Source organism: Heptranchias perlo, chromosome 17, assembly GCF_035084215.1.
Source record: "Heptranchias perlo isolate sHepPer1 chromosome 17, sHepPer1.hap1, whole genome shotgun sequence".
Taxonomy (NCBI): domain Eukaryota; kingdom Metazoa; phylum Chordata; class Chondrichthyes; order Hexanchiformes; family Hexanchidae; genus Heptranchias; species Heptranchias perlo.
The window spans coordinates 24825748-24844519 of NC_090341.1; the positions used below are offsets into that span (position 1 = coordinate 24825748).

At 40.1% G+C, this 18772-nt stretch overlaps 1 protein-coding gene across 1 annotated transcript in view; it reads left to right on the forward strand.

Moving 5' to 3' along the window:
* Positions 1-18772, forward strand: part of cacna2d3a (calcium channel, voltage-dependent, alpha 2/delta subunit 3a) — a 633142-nt gene that overhangs the window by 370735 nt on the left and 243635 nt on the right. Inside the window, exon 12 of the mRNA XM_067998742.1 lies at positions 9329-9407. Within this exon, the coding sequence (XP_067854843.1) occupies positions 9329-9407 (79 nt within the window). The remainder of the gene's footprint in view (positions 1-9328; positions 9408-18772) is intronic.

The following is an 18772-nucleotide window of genomic DNA, read 5'->3' on the forward strand; positions in this document are numbered from 1 at the left end:
GCCCTAAACAATTTTAACAATGTTAAAACATTGAATAAAGGTTGTGCGCTACTAAATCCCACATCCTCCAATCTGCATACCAGACCTCACCAATCTGCCGATCTGAGTTTGTACCAGGCCTGCGAGAGTGCGTGCACCAACGTTCTCTGCTGATGCACCAGAGGCCTTGGTGCAAGAGGTGGACAGAAGGAGGGACATCCTATATCCGCAGTGGGGGGGCGGGGCAAGAGGTCCACCAGACATATATCCAAAAGGCAGTGGAAGGCAGTAGGGGACGAAGTCAATACCAGGCACACAGCATCATGAACGTGGACATAGTGCAGGAAGAAGTTCAATGCTTTGACATGAGTGGTCAAGGTGAGTGAGGTCAAGTGGCATCTCCTACCAACTACACCACCAGCCACATCCACTGCACCATGCACTACACCCCCCATCACCCACATAACAACAAACTCTTTCCATCAGTACTAAACTCTTCCAATCAGATGCTTCCTCTCACCCTTACATATTACCACTGTTGCAAGCCGCCCACCCACAACTCACAGGCCACACACACTGGCAGCTATTCAACCATGACAGGCACATCACCCAGACACACGTCCCGCTTTCTTGCAGGAGAAGGTAGCGCATATCAGGAGGCAGCAAGTGGCAGTGGCATTCAGCCCCTCGACTCTGTTCCGCCATTCAGTGAGATCATGGTGGACCTGTGACCTAACTCCATGTACCCGCCTCAGCCCCATATCCCGTTGGTTCACAGAAATCTATCAATCTCAGATTTAGAATTCACAATTGAGCTAGCATCAACTGCCATTTGCAGAACAGCTTTCCAAACTTCTCCCACCCTCTGCGTGTAGAAGCATTTCCTAACTTCACTCCACATCCTAGCTGCAAATGTTAAGCTATGTCCCCTTGTGCTAGTATTCAAGTATAGGAGACCTCCAAAAACAGCTACAAATGTCTCCGCAGCCAGAAGCAATAATCCAGCCACTAACCTGTAAATCCTGCATGGTCCCTTTAAATAGCGCTGGTGGGGGTCCTCCAGGCACTCTAAGACATGTTCAGATGGTCGGGGTTAAGACTGTGCGTTGAGTTGAGTGTTAAGTCCCAAAATGGTGTCTATCAATTTAAATCAGCGTTGCACACTGATCCATTTCCTCCTTACTTTATCCATTTTCTCCTTTATATGCTTCCAGCGTTCGTTATCTGAGCCTGCGCTAACTCCTATACCAAGATAGCGTCTGGCGCACGGCACACTGGAAACGTGCGTGCACAGCCATGACGCCATCTTGGCACTTTGGGAGGCCGTGTAGCGCCGAAACAACCGGCGCTACGCGGCCCAATTTAGCGCCCATACCTTATGCAGAAGTGTGTCTGAGATCTGGATTTAGGTATAGTCCAGGTGATGTAAAAGCTTTGCTTATGTGATGACTGGTATTTCTAAATGAAATGAGTTTCAGTTTCAGTTCAATTCCCTTGGGCAGTCTGCTAGATCTGGTAGTAGAGTGAGTTTGAATCCCACTTTCAAATGACATTTGAACTTGTCTTCCCTCATTGATCAGGTTTAATCAGTGCTTGGTCAGGCTGCTGCATGAGACACTGCATGACAGCAGAATGTTCATATTAGACAAAAGGAAAATAAGAGGCAAAGCTACCAAGGTCAGTACCATTCTAGCGAACATCATTTGCTGGCCAATCAAACACCAGCCATGATAAAGTATATAGCCCACTGAGCACCTCCACTCCCAGCTAAAGCTTAAGCTAAATGTGAGGAAATTAAAATACAGACAATAAAGCAAGGAGTGAAGTCCACTTTTAATCAGGCATGTGTCCATAAACAGAGAACTGCTCTAATATTTAGCACTAATAAACAGCTAGAGCTAGTAGTGTCAAAATCTGCCAGTGGATTAGAGGTCCTAGAGATGAAATACACTTTTACAGGGGAGATAATGGGATTGCACTGATGACTGAAAATTAAGCAAAATGATTCTAATCAATTATGGGTGCAATTAGTCAACTGCACACTTTTATAATTGTTCATTCTTAGTCCTAGCTCTCATGAATCATAGTTGTATGCATCTAAGAGTCAAATTTTGAAGAGTTTATTAATATACGTTATCTATACCATCATATTCATTGAATATGGATTTTTTTGTACTTGTCATAATCAACCTGTTAAGATAGAAGACTGATATGCTTTGTTACTAATGCTTATTTCCTCATGCAGTTCATAGACCTTACAGAGTGCTTAGGTCTCATAATAGTCTCTACAGCAGTTTATGCCCTAATAAATCAGACGAGCTTTGCAGAGTTGCTCCCACTAGTAATGAATCCTTCTGTTGCAATTTCCAGTTCAGAGACACAAATAATGAAGCAAAGCTGCCCCATCTGGCTATTCAGTAAGAGTGCCATTCTTCAGTTAGCTCAGTCAGTGCACTGCAGGGGAGCAGTTTGTTCAAGCATGACAAAGGTCACCGTGCTAGCAGGAGTGAATCATAGCTCTTAGAGACATGACTGACAGTAACAAATGAAGCTGTTTATGAACTTTTATCATTGAAATTGCTTTTATTAGTTGTGCTGTCAGTTATTTTTATTTTTGAAAGTGTCTGCTGGCTTCAATTCTTTTTCATTTTTTGTCCGATATAAGCAAGATACATTATCTGTCTTTTTAATCTATTATGATTTTTTCATGTTCATATTAGTTGATTTAGTCTTCATATTACACACACATAATTGATACTTGTTTTAAATATTGGTAAAGTGATTAATTTCATTTGTAGTTGCTTTATTTAAAAACAAATATCATCCACATTCTCTTAAAGTGATTAGCAAAATTCTTGGTATGTGGAAGCTGTCCTTAATAACCAGTTTGTTGAATTTCAAAGTATTTTTCAAATAAATAGATGTGTTTTCTAAATTGCAAAATGTGATAAAATTGTACCGATGCTTTCTTGTCACACATGAATAATCATTTTAATGCACAAATGGTATTACATTTACTGCAGGAATTACTATCCTGTTCCTGCTGAAGCCTTTTTCTCTTTTACTGTTCAGAACGCTCTACAGTAACCTCACATTAGTAAAGGTCCTAGCTACATGTGAACTATGCAGTCACAGAGCTACATTGCTAAAGGCATTCTGTGTATGACAAAACAATACCATTGTTTTTTGTAAGACAAAAGGTTGGCATAGTTGCAATAGGTTTTGCAAAGTACCTTGGGGGAGCTGTAGCCTAAACTGCGTGATTTCAAAAGGTTATTTTTCTGGTCCTGGACATAATCCTGATGATTTTATACTTCTTCCAATGTTAGAGAAGTAACAGTGTGTGACTGCTGTGATAGATACATACCTTTAAGCTGAAGGTAGCAAGGGTTGATACTATAACATGGGAGTCGGTTTATGTGATCAATTGTCGCTTCTGGACTATTGTTGAAGGCTTTTTAGATTGGATTTCTGTTATACCACTCTGGACGTTAGGTTCTCTTCAGTGAAAGCCAGTTTACTATAGAATCCACAGATCAACCAAGGTATTGAAAACATTTGAGCCAAGGTCTTTTAACCACGTTGCAAAAGGAAAATAGGTGAAAGTGAGAAGCTATGAACCAAGGAACAAAACAATTGGAGTAAAAAAATGTTATATTTCAAACTATTTAGGAATGAATTACAGTGTTTATTGTATATTGTGGTATTTTATCAATTTTTCAAATAATTTATTGATATTGAGTTGTGCAAAAAATTGCACGCTTTCTCAGGTCATGATAATAGGGTACAAAAGCAAGGAAGTTATGTTGAACCTTTATGAAACACTGGTTTTGCCACAACTGGAGTATCATGTCCAATTCTGGGCACCGCACTTTAGGAAGGAGTTGAAGGCCTTAGAGAGGGTGCAGAAAAGATTTATTAGAATAGTTCCAGGGATGAGGGAGTTTAGTTACGTAGATAGACTGGAGAAGCTGGGGTTGTTCTCCTTAGAGCAGAGAAGGTTAAGAGGAGATTTGATAGAAGTGTTCAAAATCATGAAGGGTTTAGCTAAAATAAATAAAGAGAAACTGTTTCCATTGGTGGAAGGGTCGAGAATCAGACGACACAGATTTAAGGTGATTGGCAAAAGAACCAAAGGCGACATGGGGAAAATCTTTCTTACATAACGAGTAGTTATGATTTGGAATGCGCGGCCTGAAAAGGTGGTGGAAGCAGATTCAATTGTGGCTTTCAAAAAGGAATTGGATAAATATTTGAAAGGAAAAAATTTTCAGGGCTACAGGAAAAAAGCAGGTGAATGGGACTAACTGGTTTGCTCTTACAAAGAGCCAGCAAGGGCTTGATGAGCAAATGGTGGGCTCCTGTGCTACAACCATTCTATGATACAATACAGAATAACAGAATACATACTACTTAGCAAGTTACACAATATTTGCAGAAATGTATATTAGGATCCTATACAGCTATACAATTCTTTATACTGGCTACTCCTTTTTGGAAGACTCAGACTGCATGGGGGGAGAGGAGGGAGGGGTAGGGAGAGGTAATTTGTTAGCCGTTGGGTTGGGGTGGTGCTTGATACCAGTGGGAGGTGAGGATGCTGGTGGAACTCAGGGATCATATTTAAGAAGGAAAAGCAAAATTGAGGCTGTGGTTTTTGTGTATTCTGCTTTCTGTACCATGAACTGTATTGTGGGCAAGGCCGTTTTGGTGTTTCCCCAAAGCATTTAAGTGTTAGAACAGCAAATAATTTGCACATTTTGAAAAAAATTGTCATGCTCCAAAACAGTTTTTAGGTTTGGCCTATCAGTGTAGCATATTAGTATACCAAAATGCTGAGCTGCAGAGTGGAAAGATGCATATAGTTCCTTACATAGCCCAGTCTTTATCTCTACTGATGCAATCGTAGGGCATCTACCGGAGAGAGTCAAGTCAGAGTGTTTTCTTTTTAACCTTTTCATGGCTGCCTCAAGAGTGACAGTAGCAGAGGCATGAGTGCAGCATACTTAACCAGGAATCATTCAGTGGGAGAGATACACTGGAGCTAAATGATAGGAGAAAATGTGTTTTTTAACTGGAAATTCTAAATAATTAACAGAATTTATCATTTAAGGTTACATACAAAAAGCAGTTCACTTGTCCTAGAATAATAAATTGTTTAAAACAAACTGTTTAAATTATATTTAATTAATCTCTCGTAATACATGTGTGTGTGTGTGTATGTCTATCTTTACTATTCCTATGAAATGCATATTTTTTAAACCATTTAATAGAGACAATTTTAGAAGTCTGTTTCAAAGCTCTGCAGATTCAATTATTATCAAGGTTTTCAAAACATGCAAATATATTCTGTTGCATCAAAGAATTGCTCATGAGGGTAGATTTTATAATTTAGCATTCCCAGTGCAGAACTTTGTACGACAGGAGCACATAGTGGGAATTCATTATTTAATGGATAGAAAGCAAGTAGGCTGTGGATCAGGAGCACTAACCTCTACACCCAAATTCTCAATATGAGCTCCTGTTACTTGAAGCTCCGCACTAGGAGCACAAAATCATAAAAATTACCCTATGGTTTTTAACAGACAAGACCATGGTCATATGTTGTGCACAACAAATATAGAAAATTGTAATAAGCAGAATATAAATAAAATTATTTTTTATACTTGATCGGCCTAACATGCAGTCTTTACTGGGAATTTTAGTTCCCGGATAAATAAGGAAGCAATTATCCTATTGTCATTTCCAAGGGACATTTATGTGCTTATATATTAAAAGAAATCTAAATAGAAACCTGAACAGCTGTGTACCCTGAAACCATTTTCAACAGAACAGCTGCAAATTCATTTTTGGATGTAACGCATGTTCCTTCTGCCAATTCAAAGCCAATGCAGCTGGAGTATTTCAAGCACTTATTAATTTAGAGGAAAATGTGATGAGAAACAGAGCACAACTCTTTTGAATTCTATTCCACATGAATGATCTGAACAGGGCACAACAATTGGTCCTGTCCCAGGGGTTCCATAATATGTTAATACCCTAAAGTATGTAAATTCTATTTATTGGCAATTTGGAACAGGTTAATTAAAGCATTTATATTTTTTCTCTTGTACCAGGCTGATGATGAAGGTTAATACTAGCCCTCTAGAGATTTTTCTTTGCTCATTTGCAGGTGTAACATAGATAATCGTTCACAGTTAATTAGAACTACAGTATTTAGGAAACAGCCATATCCTTCTTGACTTGATTATTGTGTTGGTCGACAAAAATTAGATTTTAACTCACTGAAGACTGTAGTAGAATGTCTACATCATATATATTTAAATAAAAGGGGTCTCAAATTCGGCCAGTACCATCAGAAATCAAGCAAAGGAGGATGTCCACCTGCCTCCAGGCAACGGTATTGATTCCACCTTAAATTGCGACGTCAGCCACTTTAAATAGGCAGAGGTGTGCAGGCTGTGTAAATACAACCTGCAATGTCTCATATGTGCTGGGGTGGGGGCAGAAAATAATGAAGGGGTGGATGTTACCCCATAAATTGGCAGGAAGTAGATAGAGGATTGGGCAGGAAATAAAACACCTAGAGGAGGGAAACTGGTGAGAGTAAGGGGTATGGGTCAGGGTATGGGGATGCAGGGGGAGTGGAAAACACCTGGGAGTGATGTTGAAACCTGGTGCAACATTAGAATATAAAACCTGATGCTGTTTAAAGATACAGTAGCAGCACTGGAGGAAGCAGGTGACCTGGGCGACAAGGATGGAAGCCAGATCGAAGAAATGAGTGGCAAACCTCAGGGAGTTGGATCTGCCTGTTCTTGTAACTAAGATATTGAGCAGGAGGGAAAGGCTGATTGGGGTCAGAGGCCAGAGACCTACTAAAAATGTGGTATGCAGTTTGTGGCTGTGGTAGTGAGTGCCACCTCCTTGAACCCCTGGACTCCTTTGCAGTGCAGGAAGAAGTTTAACCACCTCACCAGAGCAGCCAAGGTAAGCTATCGGCTCTCCCTGACCCTTCTTTATAGTCTCTTTATATGTGTTCATTATCGTCACAGAGGAGTCAGGTAAAAATGGGATCCGACAGTGAGAAGTGGAGGCTTTGCAGGTATCAGCCCCTGGCTCCAGCGACTGTAGATTGGAGCACTAGGACTCTAGAGCCCCAGTGACAATGTTCATTAGGGAAGCTATGGCTGTACTTAGGACCTTGGACAAGGTTGGGAGAGCGGGGGCAGGGTGGGAGTGCTCAACTGCAGAGGATAGATACATGGGTAAATTTTGGATGATGTTATATTATCACAGGAATTAATTTGCTTTTCAATTCAACAATACTTTGAAATTATGGACTGAAAACATTATACTGTTGAAAATCAGATACCAACAGTGGCAATAACTTACAATTATTTTGTGCCTTTAACTTAGAAAAATGTTGCAAGGCATGTCATAGAATCCTAATCCAACAAAAATCCCACGCCATGCCAAAGAAGGAGATATTCTGAGGGGTGACTAAAAGCATGGTTAAAGAGGTGGGGTTTTAAGGAGGGCCTTGAAGGAGAAGAAGGAGGTGGGGAAGCAGAGAGATTTAGGGAGGGAATTCCAGACAAATAGTCATCTTACTCTGGCAGCTTTGAATGGAGCTTAAACATCTAAGACTAGACGTGTAGGAGTCCCTTCCATGTTCAAACTCTGCATAGTGTAAGACTTCCATTCTCCTACCAATTTCCCATCAATGCAAAATGGTTTTCAATGATGCAAAAGCTGTATTGTAACTTGGGGGTCAGGAAGCAATTTGACTTCTGAGCTCACTGAAGCTGGGAGGTTTCAGACCACCTCTAGTTGATAGTCTCACAGCTCTTAACTTTATAAAAGGTATAACATTTTAACCGTCCATTAGATGGCAAGTGGTCCATCTGCTCTCTCCTTACATTTACAAACTCAAAACATAGATCAGAACTATTGCTAGAAAATCTTCAAAGTTTATCAAAATTTTCAAATCCTTACAACATTAAACTTAAATAGAGCTCTGAATTTAAACCAAATGTGCCATTTTATACCTCGAAGCATCCAGCCTCTATCAGTGTCCAGCTTTCACACTATAAGGAAGTGCCGATTGGATACTGACCTCATATGCTGGTCCTTTTCACATCCCACAATATACCTGAATCCTCCAAAGTGATTTCCATAGTGTGTCACAAACACTTCCAGTTATAGCAAATTTTAGGAGGTCCCACTCTGTCGGCAGGCCCTTGTATGTAACCAGCACATCTCAGAAAATTTCAGGCAGTTTATTGCAAAGTTTACCCTATGGGTTTTTTTGGTGTTAGATGTGCAGATCATTGTTTCCTGTAACAAGCCACATCAGACATGTTTATATGGGAAGTCTTGCGATTGTGAGTGTATGTTGGCAATTTGAATCAACGATCAGCAAGTCATGCGCAGCACGCACCCAAATTTCCAATTTGCCCGCCAGGAGCATGAAGTTGGAAAATGAGTGCTATCAAACTTTAGTCAACCACATATATATTAGCTACTATGTATTTGTGATGAGCCATGTGACCTTTATATATTGTGACTCTTCTGGCTTGTGGCATGTTCACCTAATCGGATATGTAAATTTTGTAGATGATAAGAAAATGAATCTCAGTCCAAAATAAAAATAAAAGTCACTGAACCGTTCTCAGCTACAGTTAACATTACAGAAAACAGTAAATGCCATTACAGTTATTAATAGGATTTATCCGAGGGATGATCTAATTATGTTTCTAATGCATGAATTTGGAGTAGGGCTGAGCTCTTTAATGGAGAAATTCTGTAGTGTAGCCTCACTTTTAGCCTTGTAATGGTGGAAAGACTGTTACTGAGCAATGTATGTGAACTGGCTTGCGCAGCATATTGTACAGGATAAAGATTCGTATACATATTTGCCTACTTATGCTCAGATAGTTTATGTTTTTTACATGGTTACTAATCAGTTGGGGTGTTCCGAATTTTTTAATGTACAATTTCTAAATTGTACTCCAGCCCCACTGAAATTAATAAATTATAAACGTGTTATTCCTAGTCTTGTCTCTTGGTCTATAGACTAAATTTAAGACATCAGAATTAAAATATAAATTCTTCTTTAATTATTTATCTAGCTGTGATAATAGTTTGTAAACTACTAGATTTGCTTTATGTAAAACACTGTCAATGGGAGACATGAAGCTAAATTCCCAATGAATGATTTTAAGACCTCTTTGATATTACACTCACACTGCAACACTGCAAGCATGGCTATAAAATAACAAAATAATATTATTTAATTAAGTTTAAAAGATGTAAAAGTCTAATGAGGTGTCTTTCTATTTTTCAGGTGCGCATATTCGCCTATTTGATAGGACGTGAGGCTGCATTTTCTGATAATCTGAAATGGATGGCCTGTGCAAATAAAGGTTTGTCTTTGATTTTAGGACAGAAATAGCAAGCAAATGATTTTGGCTTGTTAAAGTCAGAATAAGCAATAATGCAAAAAGACTCATTTCATAATAAAAGTCTCCTTTTATTGTGTGAGTAAACTTGAAACTGAATTACAATAAAGTCTTTGTTTTTTTACCGTGAGAGAAATCGGAGATTTGTGATTTGAAAGATTCCCAAGTGCATGTGAAAACTTGGACACAATTGTGACAACAAAGTAATTATTTTAATCCTGGTACTGTGTAGAGTGCTGTAAAAACTGCATTTTAATTTTATGCAAATACAGCTAATGATAATTACTACTATATCTGCTAATATTTTAGAATTAGGAATGAGCAAAAATTACCAAAAGAAAGATGAAATTAGATACAGGCCATTGTCCATAAATGTTTTGTTTCTTAGCATTATCTAATTGGGTTTGCTCTTTTGTAGTGAATGAATTCCTGTAATGTAACTATATTTGTAATATATTTCCTTTTTAAAGAATTTTCTCCTTTCCACTTTTTTTGGTCACCTCATGCAATACCTGTTATTTCTCCATATAGATATGCACATTAACTGTACAGCTCAAAACACATGGGTGAAGACCTTGATGCTCGGCCCCCATAGCACTGTTGTGCATCAGGCCCCGGTTCCCTACATTTTGGGCAAGGACACGTGAAGCCTGCTGATGGTTCGGCTCACCTAGTGTGCTATAATGTGCTCTGAGCTGCCTGTGGCTAGACTCATTATGACTCTGATTTTAATGTAAATTAATGGACGCCCCCTAATGTGACTGAAGCAGATAAGCGGTGCAGGAACAGGCTCTTGAAATAAAAAATAGTTTTGTTCCTCCTCGGCACCCCTCTCTTTCGAACAGGGCCACTCTTATTTTCTGCTCTCACTTTTTCAGCCTCCAAAGACCAATGGATTGATTGTGGCCAAACCATGAAAAAAATGATGGCACTTTAATGGCAGGCAGTAACCCTTAAAATAGCTGATGGTGTCCAACATTCTGTCCCCCAACCCTGTGGTGCATCATGCGTTGGCAGCATTACTAAAATATTCAAATAAGATCATCTCGTATTATCATGCAGCTCCTTAGGAGCAGTGATCACTGTGCCTTTGCACCAGGAGCACATTATCTGCCCCACAATCTCATTAAAATTTGATAACACGCAAGGAGTTTATGACAAAAGCATATTTGTAAGGACATTATATAAACATTTGACTGATGTTGTAATAGCCAGAATAATCGCTTATAAGCTGCTGTAGCTGTGGAAATGTTATTGCCAAGAAAGGCAAATGTTCCACGATATATAATGTGAGATAAGATTAATCAGGCATTCTAAAGTTTTGCTTGGTTTACCTATGAGAGGAAGGGAGAAACTTTGTAGAATCTCCCTTCAAGAGATGAAATGGCTTGGGTAAATTCATGATAAAATGGATTGTGCATGTTCTTTGGAAATAATAGGCTTGCTAAAGAAATGGTCTTTTCTCATTCTGTGCTTTCTTATGGTTTATTCAAACAATAGATCAGTGAATTACACACGACAAAACAAGAATGACACAAGAAACTAACGAGTAGAATAACCATGCAACAAATTCATCATATAGTATCTGTGACATTGAACATCCCTGTTATAACATTTTAAACCACTATGTGGTTAAATTGATGAATTATCCCAGTGAACAACTTTAATTTACTCCAAGCTAACTGTACTGATAAAACTGCAGTGATTTTCTTCACCCTGAAAATGTGGCATCACTTCCTGTGATAACAAGTTCCATAACACAAATCACTGGCAAACCGCAGGTTTTGCATTACATTGAATGCTTCGTTGTAGGTTAATTGTGTTTGGGCAGACTCAGCAAGTGCCAAAATAAAGTTTGTCTTGCAGACACAAAAGCCACTACTCAGGGCAAAAGCCTACCATGATACTCCAGTATGGTGGTTCTCAAAATGTGTAGCCGATCCCACTCGTGCAGCACTAGATCAGTACAGGGAGCAAGGGACAAAAGTGGAAGTAACACAGAAATGGTACGTACAGCTTTAATTGGTGTACGCCACCTTCAATTCACAAACTCAAATGGTAAGCAGATGAGTTTGTTATAGTTTATATAATTTCTATCCAAGGGCCTGCAATTGAAAATTCCATAGATTGATCTGTCACCCATAGCAATCATTGCGCTTTTGATTGATGGATTCCACTGATCGCATGTCTGATGGGCAAGACCAGGCAGGAGTTGCACTAGATCATCAATGACCAGTAAATGAAGGGTATCATCATCCTGATTATTGCCAATAAGCAATGTTATGAAGTCCAATGGAATCCAGGGAAGATTGGGGCTTGTAACGATAGGCTGATTTCCAGATTGGGCAATCCTGATGAGGACTGGTGCTCGCAAGATGTGATGGTCAGGAAATCCCGGGTGCACAGCCCCTGAATTTCCATCCATTAAGCTGGAAACTTCCTCCCCTTTGTATTTCAGCCCCCTTGAGATAAAGGCCAACATTTCATTAGCCTTTTTGATTACTTTTTGTACCTGTGCACTAGCTTTTAGTGATTTGTGCACCTGGACACCCAAATCCTTTTATTCCTTCATAGTTTATAGTCTCTCACCATTAAGAAAATATTCTGATTAGTCTTTCTTGGATCCAAAGTAGATGACCTCGCACTTCTCCTCACTGAACTCCATCTACCACAGTTTTGCCCAGTCACTTAATCTTAATCTTGATTATGTGCTGGGTCTGCACCGGAAGTGCAAGAGGCCGGCACCACCCCTTGGTGCAAGCCTCATTAAATATGTTTATGGGGCATTCTGGGGAGTGTTCAGGCTTCTCCAGAAATTGCACTACTTTGCACAACGTGCACAGTGCCATTCTGGAGTGCAAAATAAGCTGAAGCAGAGGGCTGCACAGCCAACATGACAGCCCCTGGAACCTCTTAAAGTTGACTTAATTGTCTTCATATCCAGCTTTGGAGAGCTAATTGCTTCTATTTTGGGTCAGGTTAGCTTTTGTTTTATTTTTGAATTCTGAGAGTGCCCATGCACCAAGAGCTCAACTTAAGGCCCCAAGTCAATAGAAAAAAGTAACAACATAAGGGACGTCTGGTAAGTGGGAGGCTTTCAAAAGTGTGTTAACCAGGGTTCAGGGTAAGCACATTCCTTATAAAGTGAAGGGCAAGGCTGGTAGAAGTAGGGAACCTTGGATGACTCGGGAGATTGAGGCCCTAGTCAAAAAGAAGAAGGAGGCATATGACATGCATAGGCAGCTGGGATCAAGTGGATCCCTTGAAGAGTATAGAGATTGCCGGAGTAGAGTTAAGAGAGAAATCAGGAGGGCAAAAAGGGGACATGAGATTGCTTTGGCAGATAAGGCAAAGGAGAATCCAAAGAGCTTCTACAAATACATAAAGGGCAAAAGAGTAACTAGGGAGACAGTAGGGCCTCTTAAGGATCAACAAGGTCATCTATGTGCGGAACCACAAGAGATGGGTGAGATCCTAAATGAATATTTCACATCGGTATTTACGGTTGAGAAAGGCATGGATGTTAGGGAACTTGGGGAAATAAATAGTGATGTCTTGAGGAGTGTACATATTACAGAGAGGGAGGTGCTGGAAGTCTTAACGCGCATCAAGGTAGATAAATCTCCGGGACCTGATGAAATGTATCCCAGGACGTTATGGGAGGTTAGGGAGGAAATTGCGGGTCCCCTAGCAGAGATATTTGAATCATCGACAGCTACAGGTGAGGTGCCTGAAGATTGGAGGGTAGCAAATGTTGTGCCTTTGTTTAAGAAGGGCGGCAGGGAAAAACCTGGGAACTACAGACCGGTGGGCCTGACATCTGTAGTGGGTAAGTTGTTAGAGGGTATTCTGAGAGACAGGATCTACAGGCATTTGGAGAGGCAGGGACTGATTAGGAACAGTCAGCATGGTTTTGTGAGAGGAAAATCATGTCTCACGAATTTGATTGAGTTTTTTGAAGGGGTAACCAAGAAGATAGATGAGGGCTGTGCAGTAGACGTGGTCTACATGGACTTCAGCAAAGCCTTTGACAAGGTACCGCATGGTAGGTTGTTACATAAGGTTAAATCTCACGGGATCCAAGGTGAGGTAGCCAATTGGATACAAAATTGGATTGACGACAGAAGACAGAGGGTGGTTGTAGAGGGTTGTGTTTCAAACTGGAGGCCTGTGACCAGCGGTGTGCCTCAGGGATCGGTGCTGGGTCCGCTGTTATTTGTTATTTATATTAATGATTTGGATGAGAATTTAGGAGGCATGGTTAGTAAGTTTGCAGATGACACCAAGATTGGTGGCATTGTGGACAGTGAAGAAGGTTATCTAGGATTGCAACAGGATTTTGATAAATTGGGCCAGTGGGCCGATGAATGGCAGATGGAGTTTAATTTAGATAAATGTGAGGTGATGCATTTTGGTAGATCGAATCGGGCCAGGACCTACTCCGTTAATGGTAGGGCGTTGGGGAGAGTTGTAGAACAAAGAGATCTAGGAGTACAGGTTCATAGCTCCTTGAAAGTGGAGTCACAGGTGGATAGGGTGGTGAAGAAGGCATTCAGCATGCTTGGTTTCATTGGTCAGAACATTGAATACAGGAGTTGGGATGTCTTGTTGAAGTTGTACAAGACATTAGTAAGGCCACACTTGGAATACTGTGTACAGTTCTGGTCACCCTATTATAGAAAGGATATTATTAAACTAGAAAGAGTGCAGAAAAGATTTACTAGGATGCTACCGGGACTTGATGGTTTGACTTATAGGGAGAGTTTGGATAGATTGAGACTTTTTTCCCTGGAGAGTAGGAGGTTTAGGGGTGATCTTATAGAAGTCTATAAAATGATGAGGGGCATAGATAAGGTAGATAGTCAAAATCTTTTCCCAAAGGTAGGGGAGTCTATAACGAGGGGGCATAGATTTAAGGTGAGAGGGGAGAGATACAAAAGGGTCCAGAGGGGCAATTTTTTCACTCAAAGGGTGGTGAGTGTCTGGAACGAGCTGCCAGAGGCAGTAGTAGAGGCGGGTACAATTTTGTCTTTTAAAAAGCATTTGGACAGTTACATGGGTAAGATGGGTATAGAGGGATATGGGCCAAGTGCAGGCAATTGGGACTAGCTTAGTGGTATAAACTGGGCGACATGGACATGTTGGGCCGAAGGGCCTGTTTACATGTTATAAACTTCTATGATTCTATGATAAAGAAAAATATCAAAGTTTAGAATTTTAAATTCTGGAACAGCAATCGTGTTAGGATTGATCAAAAAAAATTGATTCAGTTACTAACAGTAAATTTCTAAAAGTGAAGAGAAGTATGCTGATATATTTAAAGGTTTGGGTGTATAGCAGGAAATCAGAATATATGACTAAAGCCAGACATTAAATCAGTCATATATCCACCAAGAAAAGTGCAGGTAACAAATATCCACATCCAGATAGAATGGAGCAAAAATGTAATAAAGTCAAAGAATAATACCAGTGATCAAACCTAACAGTACATGAGTAGAATATGCCTCGACCCTAAAGATCTATAAAAGGTCTATAATGCTGATAGGGGCAGATGAAGTAGGGAGGGAGGAGGCTCGTGTGGAGCATAAACGCTGGCATTGGCCTGTTGGGCCGAATGGCTTGTTTCTGTGCTGTAGACTCAATGCAATTCAGTATTATCCATTGCAGCCCAGAGAGGAAATAAGCCCTGATTTTAACCCCCTGTGCCCAATGAGAACGGGGTTAGTGGGGGGTTAAAATAGTTGCAGCTACCTGTTCACTTGATCCTCACTGACCTTGCGCCACGTGCCATTTCAGCAGGCAGCTCTGGCCAGCCAGCGAGGCCCTTGAAGCAGGCAAGCAAGGGCTCCATTGAAATCCAATACTCTGAGTTTGGTAACGTCATTCAGACCCCGACAATATTTGAACCCTCGACAGCCGTATTCAGCGAGCTGTATGCACGTGGCCTCCGGCCGTGCTTGCTTGACTCCTGCCTGCTGGCCAAATGTCATCGACACCAGGTTTTGGTGGGAATCAGGCCTGGTATATTTAAATGAGGCCCGGGCTTCATGTCAGCGAGCCAGCGCCACGCTTGCCCCTGGCCCTCAGTTAAAATCGAGGCTGTAATGTCAATTTTATGAAACTTCAAAATCTTCAGCATGTCACTGCAAATTGTGGCTACTGGCAAATGTGGATGAAGACTTGTTAAAAATGTTCCCATTTAATAGTCCTTTTAGCAGAAAGACATATGCCAGAATACCCTTTGGGACCATCTCAGCTGCAGAAATTTTCCAACTCATAATGGAATTATTTTGAACTTGTTTCGCCTGGATATAATGGGGTGGTATCGGGGTCCAGCCTATTTCCCAACCCCTTCACTGCACGCCCACTGGAGATACAATGGGAGTGCAGTGGAGTGCCCATGCATTTGCTTAACCAATCAATATATCCAGGCTTTACAAATGCGGGAATAGATGCCGTCTGCTTGATCCTTGATGAAAACATTGCTGTTCTGTAACAGATTTTTGATTTATGATCGCAATATGTTTCTTATTAGTTCATTTTGAAAAAATACATTAAATGCTAAACACCGATAATGCTATACAAAAGAGATGCTTGTGCATTTAAATAGGAGAGAAAAGCAAAAAATGGGGAAAGAAAGAAACATAAGGGTAGGAGGAGAGAAAGTGACACAGAAGTGAAGGAGAGAGGTACAGGATTAAATAAGGAGAGAGAAACAGAAATGGAGGAAAGAGAGAGAAACAAGTGAAGGAGCACACAAGTGAAAGAGGAGCGAGAAACAGGTGAAGGAGCAAAGGGAAACAATGAAGAAGGAGAAAGAAAATAGAAGTGAGGAAATGAAACAAACTGAAATGAAGGAAATTAAAGAAAAGAGAGACAGCAGTGAAGAAAAGCAAGAGAGAAACAAAAGTACGAAGATCTTCTTAACAGATTTACCTTAGCACGAGAATTTTTTAGTGGGATCTAGTGTGAAAAAATTGAGAACCACTGTTCTAACACACTACTTGATGGGATTCCTAGCATTGTTGTTGTCGTGATAATGAAAATTGATTTTCTTAAATCAATTAATCACTTCTCTGATTATGCACCAAATGCAAAACTCTTTTTGCTAATGTAAAGTACATTAATAGCAGTATTAAAATTGGGCTGTTTATTTTTATATCTACCTACCAACCAACTTGCTGGGCGCTGCAAAATGCAGTGTTAAAGATCAATGGTAAGTGTAAAATTATACTAAAAGCTGATCCGTAGTTTAGGCAGAGGTTGTATGGTCCAAAGCACATTGCTGTTACAGAGGTCAGCAGCCCTAACATCAATTTTCTCTGCAATGATTTTCTCCATGAATGCTTTTTACTGATGGTTGCAGTTTTTAGTGTTTCGACATGCCATATTTTAAAACTAAGGTGAAAAGGAAGTGAAAAAAATTAGAATTGTTTCAATGAAAATTATGAAATGTCCCCTATTAAAGTCAACATTTCAAATATATAACAATATATTATTTAATGCAATGCTATCTCTGAGAACCATACATTTGCTAAGATTTCATTTTATCCAATGTTATAATTCAGTCCATGCATTTACCTATAATTTTTGTTAATCTTTCTGCTTAAACTGTGAATCTACTAGTTTTACAGGGCTCATAGAGTAACATAAGCACGATATAATTGAAGCAGCTTTTGTAATGTACTGTTACAGATAATGCCCTACAGATTTGTAAGCTTGAGATCGAAACCATTCCGGGATTGGGTCACCAAAAACATTGGGGGTATAAATGGTCTTGGGCGACAGTGCAAAACAGACAGTAACATATCGGGAGCCCGCTTTACAAGGCGCTCTACTTTCTTTTCCATGGATTTCAATGGAAAAGAAGGTCAGGCGGGGTGTAAAATGAGCTGCCGATTCATTATTGTCTGTTTTGCACTTCCACCCCACCAATTTCATCGCCATTGTTTCTTCTTTAATGACATTAAGAGTTAAGGAAATAACTTGCATTTATATAATACCTTTCACAACCTCAGGATGTCCCAAAGTGCTTTACAGCCAATTAAGTACTTTTGAAGTGTACTCACTGTTGTAACGTGGTGCAATGCAGCGGCCAATTTGCGCACAACAGGGTCCCACAAACAGCAATGAGATAAATGACGAAATTGGCCAGGACACCAGGCGAACTCCCCTGCTCTTCTTCAAATAATGCCATGAGATCATTTACGACCACCTGAGAGAGCAGTTAGGTCTTCAGTTTAACGTCTCATCTGAAAGATTGCATCTCCATCAGTGCAGCACTCCCTCACTACTGTACTAAAGTGTTTGTCTGGATTATGCGCTCAACTCTTTGGAGTGGGACTTGAATCCATGACCTTCTGAGTCAGAGACGAAAGTGAGCCAAAGCTGACACCATATGAATGTGCATATTGATAATGTTACTAGTCTAGTCACCCTGAGCCGTGCCACAAAATTGGTCTTAAATTTCTAATCTTAATTCTGAACAATCTGATTTGACTACGTGATACTGTTACCTAAAACGGCTACCCATATAACATTAGCTTGTGGACAGGTATGAGATTGATTCTTGGGAAGGATACTTCTGTACTTACCCAACATTTAATGCCTGTGGCTTTGGGTTACACCTCCATAAATTCTGGGTTACCATATTTGAGTTGCATTAGGCAGGCCAACAATTTAGCATTTAATATTTGTGTAATTTGGTTTACCTGTAATATTGATGTCCTTTTGCATTAAAAACAACCAAAACATCCTAATCTTTTTCTTATTATTTAATCATTCTCCCATGTTTCTTTCCCTTACTTTATAACTGCTCAACTGCACTGGCTTTCATTTGCCAGTCGAGAAGGCTGTGAATCTTTTTTGGCTTTTAATCCAATGAGGATTCCATAGCCCTCTCAACTGAAAATATTTCATATTTTCTCACTTTGACAATGAATAAGTATTTGTGAATTGCAGTTTTTGTTTGATTGGGATAAGAGAGTTGTCCTATGAGGAAAGATTGAGTAGAATGGGCCTATGCTCTCTGGAGTTTAGAAGAATGAGAGGTGATCTCATTGAAACATATAAGATTCAATGAGAGCTTGACAGGGCAAATGCTGAGAGGATGTTTCCCCTGGCTGCATAGTCTAGAGCTAGTGGGAATAGTCTCAGGATAAGGGGTCAGACATTTAGGACTGAGATGAGGAGGAATATTTTCACTCAGAGGGTCGTGAATATTTGGAATTCTCTATCCTAGAGGGCGGTGGATGCTCAGTCATTGAGTATATTCAAGACTGAGATTGATAGATTTTTGGACTCTGAGGGAATGAAGGGGTATGGGGATT